This window comes from Xenopus laevis, chromosome 3L (assembly GCF_017654675.1).
Source record: "Xenopus laevis strain J_2021 chromosome 3L, Xenopus_laevis_v10.1, whole genome shotgun sequence".
NCBI classification, from domain to species: domain Eukaryota; kingdom Metazoa; phylum Chordata; class Amphibia; order Anura; family Pipidae; genus Xenopus; species Xenopus laevis.
In genome coordinates, this window is record NC_054375.1 from 155,482,271 (window position 1) to 155,497,290 (window position 15,020).

General features: G+C 43.6%; 1 protein-coding gene across 3 annotated transcripts in view; it reads right to left on the reverse strand.

The window, feature by feature from the left end:
* The window catches only part of dnah2.L (dynein, axonemal, heavy chain 2 L homeolog), a 113,616-nt gene that overhangs the window by 40,707 nt on the left and 57,889 nt on the right, over positions 1-15,020 (reverse strand). For all 3 annotated transcript variants that reach the window (XM_041587379.1, XM_041587378.1, XM_041587380.1), the window contains exons 20-38: positions 12,587-12,779; positions 12,300-12,500; positions 11,971-12,127; positions 11,716-11,890; positions 11,473-11,636; positions 10,602-10,763; positions 10,039-10,142; positions 8,902-9,058; positions 6,391-6,473; positions 5,778-5,958; positions 5,405-5,543; positions 4,807-5,024; positions 3,997-4,095; positions 3,783-3,908; positions 3,596-3,706; positions 2,724-2,912; positions 2,469-2,572; positions 1,740-1,929; positions 884-1,064 (exon numbers count right to left, since the gene is read on the reverse strand). In XM_041587379.1, the coding sequence (XP_041443313.1) occupies positions 884-1,064; positions 1,740-1,929; positions 2,469-2,572; positions 2,724-2,912; positions 3,596-3,706; positions 3,783-3,908; positions 3,997-4,095; positions 4,807-5,024; positions 5,405-5,543; positions 5,778-5,958; positions 6,391-6,473; positions 8,902-9,058; positions 10,039-10,142; positions 10,602-10,763; positions 11,473-11,636; positions 11,716-11,890; positions 11,971-12,127; positions 12,300-12,500; positions 12,587-12,779 (2,934 nt within the window). The remainder of the gene's footprint in view (positions 1-883; positions 1,065-1,739; positions 1,930-2,468; positions 2,573-2,723; positions 2,913-3,595; positions 3,707-3,782; positions 3,909-3,996; positions 4,096-4,806; positions 5,025-5,404; positions 5,544-5,777; positions 5,959-6,390; positions 6,474-8,901; positions 9,059-10,038; positions 10,143-10,601; positions 10,764-11,472; positions 11,637-11,715; positions 11,891-11,970; positions 12,128-12,299; positions 12,501-12,586; positions 12,780-15,020) is intronic.

A 15,020-nucleotide genomic window follows, 5' to 3' on the forward strand; every position in this document is an offset into this window, starting at 1 on the left:
GGGATTCTATTTGGAGGATTATTTTGCTGCAGCCACTGGTTCTGCAGAGTTGGAGAAAGTTTGTATTAAACAATACAAAAACTATAAAATCCACATTAGATTACATGACAACACAGGAGCCAGTGCAGTCTGTATATTCTGATTATTAATCAGTCTTGTTGTATCGGCTTCTGGCAGATATTATTTGACTTGTGCTGTTTTGATCATTTATGACGATCCCTAAGCAGCCCAGACCACACTGAGCATGTGCACAGTCTTGGTCTTGCAAAGATGTATAACAAAGTTACAAGATGGTGACCCCCTGTGGCCAACTTTGAAAGCAAAAGCATTTCTAGCCTTCTTCTATCTTAGACTTTACTTCCCCTTTAACCCTGCAGCCTGTGGGAGCATCAGTTAGTAGCTCTTTAGTCAGACCATGTATGGGACAGATTTCAGACTGTAGTGCATTTTCAGACAAAATCCCCCCTGTGCTCAGACAGATGAATTACAACTTTTGTCAATGAATATAATATGAGACTGAATCAGCTGTTTCTTCACCAATGAAAAATCACTATGAAGAAACTGATGTAACATAAAACAACAAAATCAGCCTCTGTCCATGCACATTCAGTTACATTGAGTAGGAGAAACAACAGCCTGCCAGAAAGCAATTCCATCCTGAAGTGCTGGCTCTTTCTGAAAGCACATGACCAGGCAAAGTGATGTACCAGACTCCCAGCAAAAATACAAAGTTGTGGGATACCCCATGATGACCCTTTGCAATGCCCCTTCCCCTTCTTTCTTGCATGACCGCTTGTTAGGTGGAATTTAGTGGTTGACGACAGCTTCCCCTGCTAATTAGCTAATTACTGCCAAGTGATAAAACGGCACTGAGGAATCTTACCTGGATTCATGGTAATGAAAATGCCACAAGACCACACCAAATTGATCTCACGTCCTTCAAACACAAAGCGGGTGAGGTTGGCAGAAAGAGCGGTCAGGATGGACAGGATCTGCTGGGCCACCACCGACAGGACCTCAATGTTAATGCGGTTAAACTCATCAAAACAGCCCCAGGCTCCAGTCTGTAAGAGACACGGCAACCAAATGACACAGAATGACATGTATGACAGGCAGATAACGCCAACTGACAGACATAACAGGCAGATAACGCCAACTGACAGACATAACAGGCAGATAACGCCAACTGACAGACATAATAGGCAGATAACGCCAACTGACAGATATAACAGGCAGATAATGTCAACTGACAGATATAACAGGCAGATAATGTCAACTGACAGATATAACTGGCAGATAATGACAACTGACAGATATAACAGGCAGATAATGTCAACTGACAGATATAACAGGCAGATAATGTCAACTGACAGATATAACAGGCAGATAATGTCAACTGACAGATATAACAGGCAGATAATGACAACTGACAGATATAACAGGCAGATAATGTCAACTGACAGATATAACAGGCAGATAATGTCAACTGACTGATATAACAGGCAGATAATGTCAACTGACAGATATAACAGGCAGATAATGTCAACTGACAGACATAACAGGCAGATAATGTCAACTGACAGATATAACAGGCAGAAAATGTCAACTGACAGATATAACAGGCAGATAATGTCAACTGACAGATATAACAGGCAGATAATGTCAACTGACAGACATAACAGGCAGTGAGTGGAAGAGATGAGCCAACTGATACAAACTGCGACCAAACTGCTGCTCACCTGAGCCAGGCCGGAGTACATTCTTCCCATGGATTTATAATCCAGTCCTTCGGAGCAGTTCACCACAATCACATACATGCCCAGGGCTTTCCCCAGATCCTTAACAGTTTCAGTCTTTCCGGTACCCGCTGGGCCCTTTGGGGAACCACCCCGGTGCAAGTGCAGAGCAGTGGTGAGGGTCATGTAGCACCTGGTACAGGGGGAAAGATGATACATACATATTAGTGATTTGTGGGTTGGGCTTTTCTCGACCCACACCTGCCCACCACACGCTCCCGCCCGAGCCCAACTTCCTGGGTTCTTTTATAAAAGCTCAACCCGGAAGCCGGAAAGGAGCGTGCGAGGTCGTCCGAACCCGCCAGTCCAACGGGTCCCGCGGGTATCGGGCCGGCCCGCACATCACTAATACATATATTGTAGCAATATGGCTGCTCACACTGAGCATATGAACATGTGTCTCTGGTGTTATGGCGCTCCCCATTCCAGGGCGACTAATTCCATGTTCTATACAGTCCCTCGTTCAATTGAGATGATCCTACAGAGACATTTATAAACAGTGGGCAAATTTGCACCTGGGCAGGATCCCAAAGCAACCAATCAGTGATTAGCTTTATTCAGTCAGGTGCATGTTAGGCACTGAAAGCAATCATCTGATTGGTTGTCATTGGTTACTGCCTGGGTGCAAATTTGCCCACTGTTTATAAATGAGCCCCAAGGAGTTGAACTTACCTGTCAGTTAGAGGGGTAATGACGAGGCGGCCGGAATTCCCCAAATATTCATATCCGTACTGGAACTGAGTGTTAGTCTGTCTAATGATGCAGTCGTCTATATCCTAGCAGAGGGAGAGATAGAGAGGTTGATAAATTCCTCTGTGCGGGGCAGCAGGGCAGGTGGGCAAGGCTCTGATTCTGTGCCAGCCTGTGTGCCCCAATAAAAGCCCCATGGTGATGTGGGAAACAAAACATAGGGAATCTCTGTGGCACCTTGTCCCAGTACAGACGCAGTTGGCTCAGCCAATCAAACGACGCCACGTCCATGCACCCACTCCTCAGCATCTTATCAATCACATCCCTGGCATGGACTTCCACCGTCACCAGGGCAACCAACTTTAGCCGCAGGTTCTTGGTCAGGTTACCGCGGATAGCATCAGAGTACTTATTCAACATGGACACCTAGTGGAACAGCAATGTGATTTATATACAAGCGTTAGACAAGAGGAAGAGGTTCCTGTCCCGTTGAGCTTACAATCTAAGTAGGTGTGTAACTTACAGATGCAAATGGGCTGGTAGTAAGTACTGCAGATTTAGTGCTTGAAGCACTGACTCATTAATGCCAAAAATTGTAGCACCACCACCATTAAAGGGGTGGTTCATCTTTCAGTTAACGGTTAGTCTGATGTAGAGAGTGTTATTCTGAGACAATTTGCAACTGGTTTTTATTCTTTATTATTTGTGGTTGTTGAGTTATTTAGCTCCTTATTCAGCAGCTCTTCAGCCATTTCAGCAATCTGGTTGCTAGGGTCCAATTTCCCCTAGCAACGATGCACTGCTTTAAATAAAAGACTGGAATACGAATAGGAGAGGGACTGAATGGAAAGATGAGTAAAAATAAGCAGTGATAGCAATAAATGTGTAGCCTTACAAAGCATTTGTTTTTACATGGGGTTTAGTGATCCCCATTTGAAAGCTGGAAGGAGTCAGAAGAAGAAGGCAAATAATTCAAAAACTATAGAAAATAAATAATGAAGACCAACTGAAAAGCTGCTTAGAATTGGCCATTCTACAACATACTAAAAGTTAACTTAAATGTGAACCATCCCTCTAATGGGGCTCATTCTCATAAGACAAGCCCTTACCTGCTTCTTCTTCATGATCTTCAGGATCTTCTTCTCTCCACGTTCTTTGGCAGCCATGAGAGACTTGGTGACATCGGCAGTCCACTGAATCTGACTGGAGGTGATCAGCATCTGGGTGCCAGTGGTATATGATGAGAAAAGGCAGGAGGAGGAAACAGTCTATGTGAAGGGTCTTTCTTAGACTTACCTGCCCAGCCCACTCTTTCACCCACTTGTCCCTCTTGCTGCTCATCTTCTTCAGGGCCAGTCTGCAGTTCCTCAGAAGCTCCTTTAATGTCCAGCGCATGGTGCGCTCAATATCACAGAGCCAGGCCTACAGAAAAGGGTGAGAGTTGTGTTACATCTCTAGGATTCTGTGTGAGTGAGTGATGATCTACCTCCACTGGGAATAAATCACTTACCTCCACAGGTCCTTCAAGTAGAACTGGGTGTGTGAAATCCACATATTCCCCCTCGGCTGAGAACATTCCTGCCGCCTCATGCTTGCTGCTAAGTCCAGCCTGTTGGGGGGGGAAAGACTCATGAGCACAGGCCTGTATGGGGACATAAATGCCTAGAATTCCCAGCACTGGAATATTCTGCCTAGAATTCCCAACAACCACCCCTAGAATCAGCCATGGCTTTGAATTCCTACCTCTCAGCGCTGGAATAAACGATTTCCTAGAATTTCCAACTTAATTCCCCAGAATAAACAACTGCCTAGAATTCCAAAACTCCCACCCATTTTCAACTCTTAACCCTGGAACAATAAACAATTGCCCTGAATTTCAAAACCCATTCCCTAGAATTAATAACTGCTCCGAACTTCCATCTCCCACATTTGGAGGAAACAGTTGCCTAGAATTTTCACCACTAACCATGGAATAAATAGCTACATGGAATGAGCAACTCCCAACCACAGACTATACAATTGTCTAGGATTCCCATCCCCTCATCCTGGAATAAACAATTACCTACCTCCAAAACTGAATTAACCAAATAAAGAAAATGTCCAAGCACCAACCCTGGGATAGACTACTAACTGGATAATGTGCATGTATGACAGTAATGAGCACTACTATAAAGCACAAAGGGGCCCAACACAGTACACCTGCCACTGACAAGGCTATAGAGGCTCTGTCTATGCATTGAAACGCATCTACAAAACTGTATGCAACTTGTAGGTACACCCACACGATGATTTACCTTCTAACGCTTGATAATAACAATACCTTCTGGATCTTGAGGGACTTTATGTTATCAAAGCACTTCTTAAGGTGCGGTTGGACTGCGTCTGGGTTACGGGATTGTCCCAGGATTTCCAAGAGGTCATCGTTGGATATGAAGTAGAACCTGGGAAAGATATGGCGCTTGGTTTCCAGATACATATCCAGGGACTTCTGGATCCCCTCCAGGACCCCGTTCATCTCCCCAAGCTTCTCCAGAAGACCTAAATGGGAACAGAGGAAGTCAAATGTGGCTGCTCAGGTGGAGAGAAGCCTCTGCAGAGAGAATGATATGTCTCTATGGAATTCCATCAAGATGCAACTTGTACAAATAAATCAAACCATTGTCTTAATATTAATGTTTATCCTAATAGTACAATTTTCTTTCACAGGTGCAACCAACTGATATGAAGACTCATTTGAGGAACGCAAGTGCAATGAGTTTTGGACTGTAATTTTCCCAGAATTAAAGAATCACTGCATTAATGTGTAAAATAACATGGAAAAATGGTAAAATTATGTTTCTCGAAACTATAAGAAAAACAAGACCCTTTGCCTGAACTTGTACGTATTTCTATTCTGTATGACAGGGGCTTCTGGGTACCTGGATGATGGGTCCCGCGTAGGGCATTGTTATCTTTAGTCAGTCTGCCCATAATAACCTTCCAGCTGACATTGATATCATCAAACTCGGCAGACTCTTGGGGCAGCTGCTTCCTGATGTCCTCCCCAGTGAAGATGCTCTGCAGAGAAGGAATGAGACGGACTATGAGAGAAATCATCTGGAACCCTGACCCATGAATGAGGGTGCAATCAGGAGTAGGGGAGTAGGGAGAAAGAGCCTATGTGGCACCTAGACTCAGGTACATGCATGATTACATAATCAAAGAAGCTAGAGTGGGAGTGCTCCACTTGAAGGCACAGAGAGAACAAAGAATGAATTGCTCTACAGAAGGACACAGGTTGAATGTTCTCACCTCCAGGTAAAGCCACTGTCTCTGTACCGTAAGGATCATCTCAATGACCTCTAAGATATGAGACAGACAGCGCTCCCATCTGTCCACATCATGTTCAAAAGCTTTTACAAACGGAGAGGCTTTCATGGTGGAAAGGGCCACTTGGTTGTCTTCTAAGGCCTGAAAGACATCATCTGTTCCTCTGTTGGGAGAAAGCAAAGAGCTCTGATTGGGTGAACAGCAGGTCCATGCAACGTATGGAAAACCCAGAAACTCTCTTCAGTCTAAAGGTATGTTTTATCTTCGAGTTGTCATAGGACTACAACCCCCAGAACCCCCTAAAAACAAATGGCATGCTAGATAAAAAAGCAGTTGGTTAGATGACCCATGAGCAAGTGCATTCAATGGTAATACAATAATCTCAAGATTAGTATCCCGAGGCTTCACTTTCTCAGCCCAGTGAACATACTGGTCACAGAAGTTCTTCCACTGAAAAGTCAAAAACAGAACTAATAAGAGCTGTACTTAGACCCTTTGTAGAAAAAACTGGAGCTACTTTAGTGTATGGGATGCTAGGATTTCACTTCAACAAATTTGTCAGAAAAACATGGAGATGAAGCAGAATATATCTCACCTCAGTCGGTGATGGCCCTTGTCTTTATATGGCACAATGTCCAAGAATGTGGCTTCCCAGGTTTTTGAGATATGCTCCAGTCCCTAGGTATGAAGGGAAAGACTTTGTTAGTGGTGGGACAGAAAGTCTGAAACACCAGAGGAATGGTAGGTAAAGACTTGGCTCTTGGCTTAAGAACAGTAAGAATGGCACCTGGTGGGAGTCTAGAGAAAGTAGAGATTGCTGTGAAGATAAGTTACAGGAGAGGGCAATTAAGGTTAGAGTTGCTATAGCAGGAAAAGGCATGGCTGAAAGACCAACAATATGAAGAGTGAAAACGGTGGGATATAAGGATGGTGATGAAGGCATTATGAGGTGAAGGGGAATACAGTCATAAAAATAAATGAGATGAAGGAGAAAGAGAGAGAAAAGGGGATTTTGTGTTACCGTTACCCATCCCTTTCTCTTCAATTGTCTGTGGGACACAGGGACAGTGGGTATAGCATCACCACTAGGTGTCAGGACAATTAGAAGTAAAAGACAACTCCTCCCTCCCAAGCAAATCCCTTAGTGAACCACCAGAGGACTCAGTTAACAAAGCTAAGAGTCAACCAAAATATGACTACATACATGAACATGTTATGTGAGTGCCAGGAAAATCACAGAAAGATCACTTCCATGGAGGGATACCCTGTGTGAATAAACGGTGAATAACACAATATCCCCTTTTCTCTGACAACTGTCTGTGGGACACAGGGGCAATGGGGACATACCAAAGCAGTTCCCCCAGAGGGTGGAAAAAGTGAGGCCAGGAATTAAATTGTTGGAAAACCTGTAGTTCCTGGGCAAAACAAATATGCACCCTTGGTGAAAAGCAGGACGGAGTTTGGACTGGGGAAGAAGAGTACTCTTACCCCCATGGCTTGACTGATAATTTTATCAAAGTCAGAATCGAAGAGAAGCTTCACAGATGTAATTTATGCATCTTTAATTTTAGGTGTCATGTTAAGAAGTTCTTGTCTGGACATACCCAAGCTAATCCCATCTACCAGGAAGGTGGACCATCACTGAATTGCTCTTCTAACCCATGCAGAGGCCAGGATCTGGAGCAAGGACTCCTCTGAGGCCATAAAAATCAGCCAGAAGAAACCTTCTAAACTTCTTATCAATGAAGTTCTTAGACAAGTGAGAGACAGGAGTGTTGACCACCTTTCAAGAGTTCCTTGTGGAAAGAATATAGTGTTTGTAAATGATGGTTTGTCTGGAGCCTTCTATTAGGGTGATCCCATTCAGACTGAATAATGGTATTGTGTATGGAGTGGGAAGGAAAGATGAGCAAAGATTTCTTGTGATGTGTCTGAGGTTGCTTCAAGGCTTTTAAGGTCCTGGAAGTGAGGTTGTCCAGTGCCTCTGAGGATGGTTTGTTAGGTCTTCTATCTTGTCAGGAAGATCTGAGGACAGTTTCCCCTCACTAAGGGACATATTTATCAAAGTTATAGATTGCCACTGTCAATAGAGTGAAATTCTGCCACTATCCAGTCATTTCCATGGCATGTTTAAAGGCATGTTTATCAAAGGGCGAACTTTCACTTTCATCTATTGATAAATGCTCAGTGAGTAAGTAATCCCGCTCCTGCTGTCCAAAGGAACAGTTGGCCACTTACCTTAACACCTTAATCCACCCTCTTTGTCCAAACAGGCAGTCCAGTTCATAACTAAAGAGTCTAAAGGTGGCCATAGACGTAACAACTACTAACTTTCTTGGAAAAGATGTTTCCATCGATCCAGGATACAGCACTAACAATGGCCAATGACTAACTAACAATGGGCAATGTTCAGCTGCCTTCAAAGGCACCCAATCAAAATTTTCCGTCCAGCCCGATCGACGAGCCATTCAATATCCAAGTCTTCTGTCGATATCAGTCAGCTCATTTCCCCCCATACACGCACAGAATATCGTACGAAAATTTGTTTCAGGCAATATTATTTGTGCGTCTATGGCCACCTTAAGAAGGAGTATTTTGGGGAAAGAGATGTAGAAGGCTGGGCAGCAATGGGGAGGGCCGCCTCAAGAGAAATGTTCCGATGAGGATGGAGAGAGTCTGAAGCACCACCAGGATCACGTCAGAGAAGAGAGTGCTATTGTGACAAGAAACTCATATCAAATGTGTGTTGGAAAGAGGTTGGGTCCCAGCATAAGGTGGAGGCCCAAGGTGCTGTGTGGCCCACTCCAAGAGAGTCTTACTGGCCCCAGCTCAGCAGTCCTATAGAAGGAGATGCCTGATCAGAGGTACTCCTGTGCGGAGAGCTCATCCACAGAAATGTCAGCGAACTGGAAGAGGTCCTGAGGACCCTAGTTCTTGAGAGGGAGAAGCTGAACTTCTTCTAGTGTCCTGAGTCCTAGAGGTGGATGCTATGCCCACTGTCCCATGTGCCCCACAGACAGAGCCAATGGGGCACATGTAGGGGAGGAATATGGAGGAAACTATAAAATAAGGTGACACAGTAAATGCTTATGGTGATTCCCCCCACCTGTTCAATAAACAGTTCTTTTGTGGCAGAGGTAGAAATCTCACTGATCTTCTCCACATGCTGATCCAGACCAAGCTCCACAATCTTCTCCAGTGTGAAGTCTTCTGCTGTCTCGTCAAATGTGCCATGGATCTCCTGCTTGACCTGACTCCAGTGCCTGTGGGGAGAAAGAATAACTGTTAATGGAGGGAACAGTAGAGAAGTGTGTGTGGAGTACACTAGGGATAAGAAATGGGAAATCCTCTGGAGGTTAACAGCAGCCCCTCAACAGTCTTCTTTGGGGCACCGCTCTACACTTATTGAAAAGGCATATCCTACCTGTTTTGTAGGTCCTAATAAAAACTCACTCAAGGGACTGGGTAATACCATATATCTTGCAAGGGGATGAGTTTTATCTCTGCAACAAGATTCAATCCAACCTCTCTCAAGAAACTGGACCCTAACTTTCGTATAAGGTCTAGTCCTGTCCCTCCCAAGGGGCTTTGTCCTACATCTGCTATAGGGCATGCCTAGTTCTGCCTCTAACTCCACCAAGGGGCTGTGTAATACTGTAACTCACCCAAGGGCTGTATCTCATATCTTCAAAAAGGTGTAGTCCTACCAACCTCTTACAAAGTGCTGTGTTGTACTTCTCCCAAGGGGTTGTATCTTATTGGGCCATGTCCTACCTCTTCCAAAATACTGTGTTCTTTCAAGAGGCAGGTCCTACCTCTCCTACACAGGGACTGTGTCCTCAGGGGCTGTGTCCTACCACTTTCAAGGGTTTGTGTCGTGCTTCTTTAAAGCAACAGTCCCTACTTTTCTTGCAGGGCCTAGACCAAATGAGCAGAGTCCTACCTCTCCCCTGGACAGTTCTTTTCTTGCCTAAGGCACTGTGGCTTACTTCTTCCAAGGGTTTGTGCCCTACTACTTTCAAGTGACAAGTCTTACTTATTTTGCAGGACCTAGGCCAATGTCTTCCAAATAGGCTGTGCCTTACCTCTGCTAATGGGCTGTGTATTATCTCTTCCAAGGTGCTGTGTCCTGCCTCTATTGCAGTGCCTAGGCCTACCACATTTTAAGGGGTTGTGTTCTACCTCTCACAAGGGATGGGCCCTACCTCAACCAAATGGCTTGATTCTACTAGGGAAGTCCTACCTTTCTCGCAGGGCCGGGTTTCTCAGGTCAGCAATTAGTGGCATAGTCCTCTTGAACTGGTCAATACGATGCCTTGATGTCTCCACTATTTCCCAGTTCTTCTCCTGTTTTGGGGCAAAATCCTTAAATTTAGGACACCTTACGCAGGACTTTCAATGTAATTATTTCTGTATTGGTATGTTAGTTTAAATAGGAGGTAGCTAAGTAGATGTCGGTCTTTCCTCCAGATCCATGTGATACTGAATACAAACTTCCTTCAGGAAATAATGTTAATTAAAATAAATTATTGGCTACAGATTGGCCTCACCCTGTGATTGTTCTACTTCTTAGCAATCAATTGCATACAAGTGCACAGTATAGGGGGTGAGCTCTGTTTTGCAGATGCCCCATATTGCTCTGAAATTCTTGGGGAAATTGTTGCATTGTAGGTAAAAACATTGTGAACTGCACCACAATTTAGAAGTTTGCACTCTGTTTCTTTTATAAATACTGAGTTGAAATATATGCAGCTAGAACGACCTGGTGAGGCTATTCTACAGACTAACTACTTGGCTATGGCTTACCTTCAACTCCCGGCTTAGCTTGCTCAGCCTCCTGTATAGGCCCTGTGCTGTGCTCTCCATAAGCTCTGTCTGCAAGGTGAGAAAGATTCCTGATTTCCACTCTTCCCAGCGCTGCTCCCACTCATGTGTAGCTTCCCAAACCAACTGCAGGGAGTCCAGGTCCTGTGGGAATCAAGGATTGCGAGGAATGAAGATCACTGGAGTGCTACAAACAAACTAAGTGAACTGGATAAAATGTATTTAAATGAAATAAATGGTGTCTGATTCCTGGCAAAAGGAGTCAACTAGGGGATTACCTACCTCTTCCAAAGGGAAGGAGTTTTATTCCCTAAATAAACCTGTTGTCACACAAATCCTTTATTAATGGCCTAAGGATAGTTAGGGTTTTGCTGGCGTCTCCTACTTTATCTGACAAGTTGAATAAAACCTTACTGAGCCCAACTGGTAAGGAACTCTAGGGCAGCAGTCCCCAACCTTTTTTGGCCTGGGGACTGGTGTAGAGCCGAATTTTTTTGCAAGGGGAGGGGTCGGCATCCAATTCTGGCATGCCACGTTAATTGGTCGCTAGGCTCGACCGCTGAGGACCCCTGCTCTAGGGGGTTATTACACCTCAGTGGGAGCCCCAATACCTGGTGTGACATTTAAATGTAATTACTCTCAGCACCTGCTAGTGTGGAACCATTTTCTTTTAAAGAAATAGAAGAGAGAGCAGCATGAGCAATCTCATGAACATAACCACTTTAGAAGATGTGCATATTTTCTTTGATGCCACTGCAAGTCCCTCTGGGATTTATGAGGGTTTAGTCTATCAGATAAATATAAAAACTGTTTGAGAGTTTGCAATGCCTAATCTGCTTCTCTCTTCTCAAACCTTTTCAAGAGCCCGTAAGTCCTTAGAGTTGGGCTGTTCTATCTTGAACATGCCAAGACCTGAGCGAATGGTGTTCTCCTCTGCCTTTAAGGTTTCCATCAGCTGGCGGGTGGTACTGATCTGTTCCAGTGCTGGCTCACAGCCTAACAAACTGGAGAAAGGACCTGAAAGAACAGGGAATCTGGTGAGGTTGAAGAACAAAGTATTGATGGTTTAAATTTAATATTATACAACATCCCCAACCTTTGGCTGTAAACTCTTCAAGCAGAGAATGAGTCTTTTTCTTGAATTCTTCAGCTGTGTGGATAAGATTGGTCTTGAACTTCTCCTTGGACTTCTTCAGCATGGAGTCACTGTCTATAAGGCTCTGCTGGAACGATATCCATGCCCCATTCAATGAAGCCAGTGTCTGCAAAACCTGGGGAGAATAACATGCAACGCTCAAGATCTAAATAGCACAGTCTCATTAGTGAATTTACTGCACTAACCACTACTTACAGCCTCATCCACTACAACTTCATACTTCTCCAGGATTGCAAACTGCTCGTGTATTGGAGGGATCTGACTCTGGACCTTGGTGAGATCATTCTGAAGGGTATCATAAAGCTGAAGGCTCTGTGCTAGCTCCTCCAGGGTCTGAGGGGGTTGCAACACTCTGTGAAAGAGGTAGAGGAAAGGTTATATATTGGGAAATGACAGGACAATAAGAAAGGAGAAGATTAACAAAGGACAGGGTGCAAAAGAAGTTTGGCAAGCAGGAAAAGTACACAGTTAAAAAAAACTTGAACAAAAACATCAGAGTATGTCCATCACTAAAATGCCCTCACCTGTCAGCATTGCCCCTCAGGTAAGCATGCAGTTCCATGAGCTTCCCACTTGCCATGTGACTCAACAGTCCAGTGAATTTGTTTTGCCACTCATTGCAGTGCTGGACTAAGGCATACTTGAGGTGGCTGCAGTCCAGGAGCACAAATTGGATATGCTGAACGGTCTCCTGTTTCTGGACATTATTGGCAACTTCGGTGTAACTGTGTGTAAAATGAGATTTTAGGACAAAGTACCAGGGTGGATATATAACATTGTGTAAAAAACAAAAAAAGTTTGGGTTCCATACCGGGCTATGTCAGCATCAAAAGCAGACACAATGGGGTTGAGATGCTGGTACCGCCGTATAAATGCATCCTTGTTGAGCTCCCAGATCATTCGGAAGGAGTCCCATGTTTTCAGGTAGGCCTGTAGAAGACCAGCATTAACAGAAACCCCACCATTGATCTGAGCCAATATTTTCTTGATCTCTTCATCTCGCTCTGCATAACAAAGAAATAGAAAGATCAGCAAGATCTACTGCTTATAGTAACTACTTCATATCTACAACCGTGTAAAAACCAACACTATACGTTCAGCTTTGTTTATTCTGTTACAGATTACGAAAGATAAAAGAAACGACAAAATAGAGGGTTGAAGATCCAAATCGTACAGCTTGCTAAATCAGGTTGAAGATGACTAAAATAGAGCTTCCACGTGTAGGTTGAAGATCACTGAAGAAGACCTTGCTCATTCAGGTCAAATAACACTAAAGAAAAGCTTGCTCACTCTGGTTTAGGATTACTGGAACAGAGCTTGATGATTCAGGATGAAGATCAGTGGAACAGAGCTTGCTCATTGAGATAGAATATCAGGAAGACAGAACTTGCTTATTGTTGAGACGAGTGGGATAGAGCTTGCTAATTTAGTCTAAAGATTAATGAAACTGAACTTGTTCAATCAGGTTTGCAGATAAAAGGAGTACAGCTAGCTAATTTTTGGTTGAAAATGAAAAGAGTAGAGCTTGCTTATTCAGGTTGAAAATCACCAAAGAAGATCTTGTACATTCAGGCTGAAGAACGCTGAAGTAGAGCTTGCTCATTCTGGTTGAAGACTACAGGAGTTGAGCTTGCTGATTTAGAATAAATGATCAGTGGAATGGTTTGAAGATCAGTGTGACAGAGCTTGTTCATTTAAGATGAAGAACTTGGTCAATGAGACTGCAGATTAAAATAGTACAGCTTGGAAATTCGGGTTGAAGATGACCAAAGTAGAGCTTCCTTGTGCAGGTTGAAGATCACTGAAGTAGACCTTGCACATTCAGACTGAATAATGCTAAAGTAAAGCTTGCTCATTCTGGTTGAAGATTACTGGAGCAGAGCTTGCTGATTCAGGATGAAGATCAGTGGAACAGAGCTTGCTTGTTTAGTCTAAAGATTAATGAAATGAAACCGGAGCCTGCTCATTCGTGTTAAAGATCAGCGGAATATCGCTTGCTCATTGAGTCTTAAATTAATGAGGTTGCAGATCAAAGGAGTAGAGCTAAAAAAACTTGAAGACCAAAAACTCGAGCTTGCTTATTCATGTTATATACATACCTGGAGAAGAGCATGTTCATTCTTGAAAAAGGCCACTGAACCCAGTTTGCTCATTAAGCATTGTAATAACTGTAGTAAAGTAGGTTGATTCAATTAAACGGTATATATTTCTCAATCAGGGTAATCAGAGTTTGTTCACTGAACATTACTTGAGAGGAGCTTGAACATTAAGGATGAAGTAGAGCTTCCTCATTCAGGTTCAAGATCACTTTTGTTCCTTTTACAGTGGGAAAATCAGTAGTACATGCCTTGCTCATTCAAGTTGAAGATCAAAGGAAAAGAGCTTGCTCCTTCAAGAGATCAAGAAAGTATTTCGAGATCATGCATCACAGAACACCACATTTAGGTACGCTTGAAAGTATGAAGTTAAATGTACAATATCGAGTCAAACTGAAGATCACTGGTGTAGAGCTTGCTCATTCTGGTTAAAGACTACTGGAGTTGAGCTTGCTGATTTAGAATAAATGATCAGAGGAATGGGTTGAAGATCAGTGGACAGAGCTTGTTCATTTAGGATGAAGATTCATTTAACTGAACTTGCTCAATCAGACTGCAGATCTGAGGAGTAGAGCCAGCTCATTGGGTTGAAGATCAAAATAGTACTGTTTGCAAATTCATGTTGAAGATTAATTAAGTAGGGCTTCCATGTGCAGGATGAAGATCACTGAAGTAGAGCTAGCACATTCAGGTTGAAGAACACTAAATTAGAGCCTGTACAATGTGGGTGAAGATTACAGGAGAAGAGCTTGCTGATTCACAATGAAGATTAATAGAGCGGAGCCTGCTCATTCAGGCTGAAGATCAGTGTAATAGCGCTTGCTCATCAAGTCTTAAATTAATGAGGTTGCAGATCAAAGAAGTAGAGCTAGTTCATCTGGGTTGAAGACCAAAAACTAGAGCTTGCTTATTCATGTTATAGATAGCGGGAGCAGAGTGTGTTCATTCTTGATAAAGGCCACTGAAGCCCAGTTTGGGCCTAAAGGGTCTTCGGATCTTCAGGACCTGTCGAGGGGGGGCTGGCTATTTTAAAAAGTGCAGCACACCTGAGCCACATTGACAGCGCCAAACCACTGAAGTCCCAAAGAGCCAATGATCCAAAGTTCTGAAGAGCTGAAGTCCTGAAGAGCTTAAGTCCCAAAGTCCTGA